Source organism: Misgurnus anguillicaudatus, chromosome 3 (genome assembly GCF_027580225.2).
Source record: "Misgurnus anguillicaudatus chromosome 3, ASM2758022v2, whole genome shotgun sequence".
Lineage (NCBI taxonomy): Eukaryota > Metazoa > Chordata > Actinopteri > Cypriniformes > Cobitidae > Misgurnus > Misgurnus anguillicaudatus.
The window spans coordinates 4,376,311-4,379,655 of record NC_073339.2 but is presented as its reverse complement, the minus strand read 5'-3'; the positions used below and the strand labels follow the sequence as shown (position 1 = coordinate 4,379,655).

The following is a 3,345-nucleotide window of genomic DNA, read 5'->3' as shown; positions in this document are numbered from 1 at the left end:
GATCTGCCCATGGTGAACAACTTTGCCTCTTGAAGCGTTGCTGTCAATTAAATGGTTCTCGCGTTATTTGTGATAACCTTCAAAACCTACTTTTGCTAACGAGTCCTAGGTTTTTCACCCGATCGGAACCTAACCAATAGGGATGTCCCGATCAGGTTTTTTTGCCCTCGAGTCCGAGTCCGAGTCATTTGATTTTGAGTATCTGCCGATACCGAGTCCCGATCCGATACTTATAAAATACATAAAAAAAGGATAAAGAAGAGCAAAAAACAGATCCAGGATGTTTCTTATTTTTTATTTAATGCACCTTATTTTAACATTCAACAACTCCGTTATAAAACAAAGCACTTCTGTGAGGTAGCTTGAACAATCAAGTAATAAATAACATAAATTCTTCACTTTTGGACTTTAGTGCAACAGTAAATATAAAAAACTCTATATAAAAACAAATAGCACCTCAACTTAAAATACCCGGCAGGCATGTAAACAAAGAAAAAAAATAAAAGTGCCACAGTGTTTGCAAAGCCAGTAATGTGCTTTTAGGAACTGCACTCCTAACTCTTACTGTCATCAGTAGTAAGTTTTACAGAAGGAAATGTATGTTTTTCTTAATGAAAACTAACATCTCTACCTTGTCAGATTTGAGCCTGTTTCTGTTCTCATCAAGGATGTTTGCAACAGCACTAAAAAGTCTCTCACTGTCCACAGAGCTGCAGGGGGCACTGAGATACTGAGCTGCAACAGCAGCCATAGACGGAAACTGATAAGCGTGTTCTTTCCAGTACTGAAGTGGGTCGCTTTTCTTAGGGGTGTTTTTTTCTGAGAGGTAGGTCTGCACTTGAGTTTCTGCTGATGTGGTACTCACGGACCGTCCCTGTGACTGCCTCTCTTGTAAGATTTCCTCAAAGGCGATGTCCAGGCTGCTACATGCTTCATGACGTGGTGACTTGCTCACTGGCTCTGCTGCTGCAGCCTCATTTTCCTCTGGCACTGCACTGACAGCCCTCCTCCCCTCTGTCTTTGCCACCTCCTGGATAAGATGTTCCTTTGCATGCAACAGGTTGGCTGACTTTGTGAAAAAGCTAGAAACAGATAAAAGTAACACACAATTAAAAACAATAAGACAAGAAGAGACAACACATAGCATAGCTCTTCAGTTAAGCAACTGCCTACACATGTACTCATTACACAAAACTTTATTAAAAAGGAAATAAATATAAACATGATGTACAAAAGGTGCATTTTATTTTTACTATACTTGCCCATCTTTGTATCTGGGATCTAGAAGAGTGGCGATGTAAAAGAGTGGCTCAGTTTCAACATCAGCAAAGCGCTTCTCCACTGCCTCCAGCAGAGTCCTCTTCATTGTTTTTATTCCCTGGTCATCATCATCCTCCCGAGACAGAACACGTCTGAGGACTAATGAGGGAATAAATGACTTAATGAATGCATGGGATTATAGTTTGTTTCAAACAACATGAATAAATAAAAATATATATTACCTGTTATGGCAGGGATTACATCAGCTGCAGTTGCAGTCTCCCTGCTCACATCCCTAGTCAGCTCTTCAAATGGGGAAAGCACATCAGCAGTCTTTTTCATCAGCTCCCATTGGTGAGCTGTCAGTGTTGCTGGTAGAGTGCGCTCAGCTGCAAAGACACTAAGAGCACGTTTTTGTTGCAGTAGGCTCTGCAGCATATAGAGGCTGCTGTTCCATCGTGTCTGCACATAAGAGAACATGATTCACTTTATGTTTGTGCAAATTATTAAGTGCAGAGCACGCAATGTATTAGTGGCTTACTAAATCAAGTGTATGGGAAATAAAATAATAATACAATAGACATACATTAAAGAATGTTACTAGAGGAATCTCACCTGTACATCTTGCTGTAGGCGCTTGATATCCATATTTAGGTCAATCTGTATGTCTTCTAGTCGAGAGTAGGCCAATGGGGAGTGTTTGAAATGGCCTACAATCTTCCTTGCGTTGGCCAGAGTCTCTGTCACGCTGCGCTGAGACAGCAGACCCTCATGCACACAGAGTTGACAGGAATGGGCGACACAGCCCACACTCGGCACCCCCATATCCCTCATAGCTTTCTTCATATTTGCCGCGTTGTCACGCAAAATTACGTGGACCCGTTGCTTATCAATTCTCCAGTTGTTGAGCATTGTTTCCATCGATTGCTGGATGCGCTCTGCGGTGTGCGATCCGCGAAATTCCTGTGCATGTAGGGTCGCACGGCGTAAAACAAAACTTGAATCAATCCATTGTGCGGTAAGGCTTAGTAGAGACATGGGAGCTACGGACGAACTCCAGATGTCTGTGGTGAATGAAACATGGGGTGCATCTGATAACATGACAAGTAGTTTGTCAGTAATCTTTTTATAAAGGGCTGGCAGAGCTTTCTCGGTAAAATAGTGACGAGACGGCATTTCAAATCGTGGTTCTACGTGCTCCATAAGCATAAGAAATCCAGGGTTCTCTACAAAGGCGAATGGCAGGTCACTCATTGCGATCATTTGTGCTATCTTGGCTGTAATGTCCCGTGCCTTCGCGCTGTCATGGGGCATTTTTTCTCTCCTCTTCAAACTCTCCTGCAGCGTGAGCTGACTCGTCTTCGGCTGGGTTGCCTGGGTATACTCGCTGTATTGTGTCGGGTGTTTGTTTTTGAGGTGCCGTATCAGATTTGTGGTGTTAAACGTAGCCTTTTCCTTTCCACCTCTTGAAATCCCAAGTTTACATATCTCGCAGTTTGCTATGGCAACGTTGTTGTCATCAACTTTATAATACTTCCAGACCGCAGACGACATACTCGCGCTTTCCGCTTTAAGTTGCTTCCGTGTTTTACTTTGCCCCGGCATTTTTACAAATGGCGTCTCTGCAACAAAGTGATGTCATGCCGCACGCGTTGCTGTTTCTGTTTGGATTTAAAAAGGGTCTAACTCTTTGCCACCGCATAACTATAGATTTGTTAAAAAAAATATGAGAATATATTAACATAAATATCCGAGTCCTGATCGGGAGGTAACGTCCGATTCCGATCGAGTCTGAAATCACGTGATCGGGGCCGATTTCCGATCATGTGATCGGATCGGGACATCCCTACTAACCAAGGCTGATTGATTCTGTGGAGTGTGACTATAAATAGTTATCAAAAAAAAGTTGAAATTTGTATTCATCCACGAAAGGAGTGGCCAAAAATATAAATGGGCGGAGCTTAGTAAATTTAAATGGCCATAACTCGAGAGGGGTTTGAGATATTCACGGGGCTTGAATAGTATGTGAAGGCCATCGACCTGAGGTTGTGAAATAAAATGCTTGCCGATCGGACAAAAGGTGGC

General features: G+C 42.7%; 1 protein-coding gene across 1 annotated transcript; it reads right to left on the bottom strand.

Moving 5' to 3' along the window:
* Nucleotides 1–1,181: 1,181 nt before the first annotated feature.
* LOC129423727 (zinc finger BED domain-containing protein 4-like) lies at nt 1,182–3,106 on the bottom strand. The gene is made up of 3 exons (XM_055180160.2): nt 1,876–3,106; nt 1,503–1,722; nt 1,182–1,419 (listed from the first exon to the last, which is right to left on the bottom strand). Exons 1-3 carry the CDS (start codon nt 2,863–2,865, stop codon nt 1,253–1,255), a joined length of 1,377 nt encoding a protein of 458 aa, XP_055036135.1. The 5' UTR covers nt 2,866–3,106; the 3' UTR covers nt 1,182–1,252.
* Nucleotides 3,107–3,345: the final 239 nt, after the last annotated feature.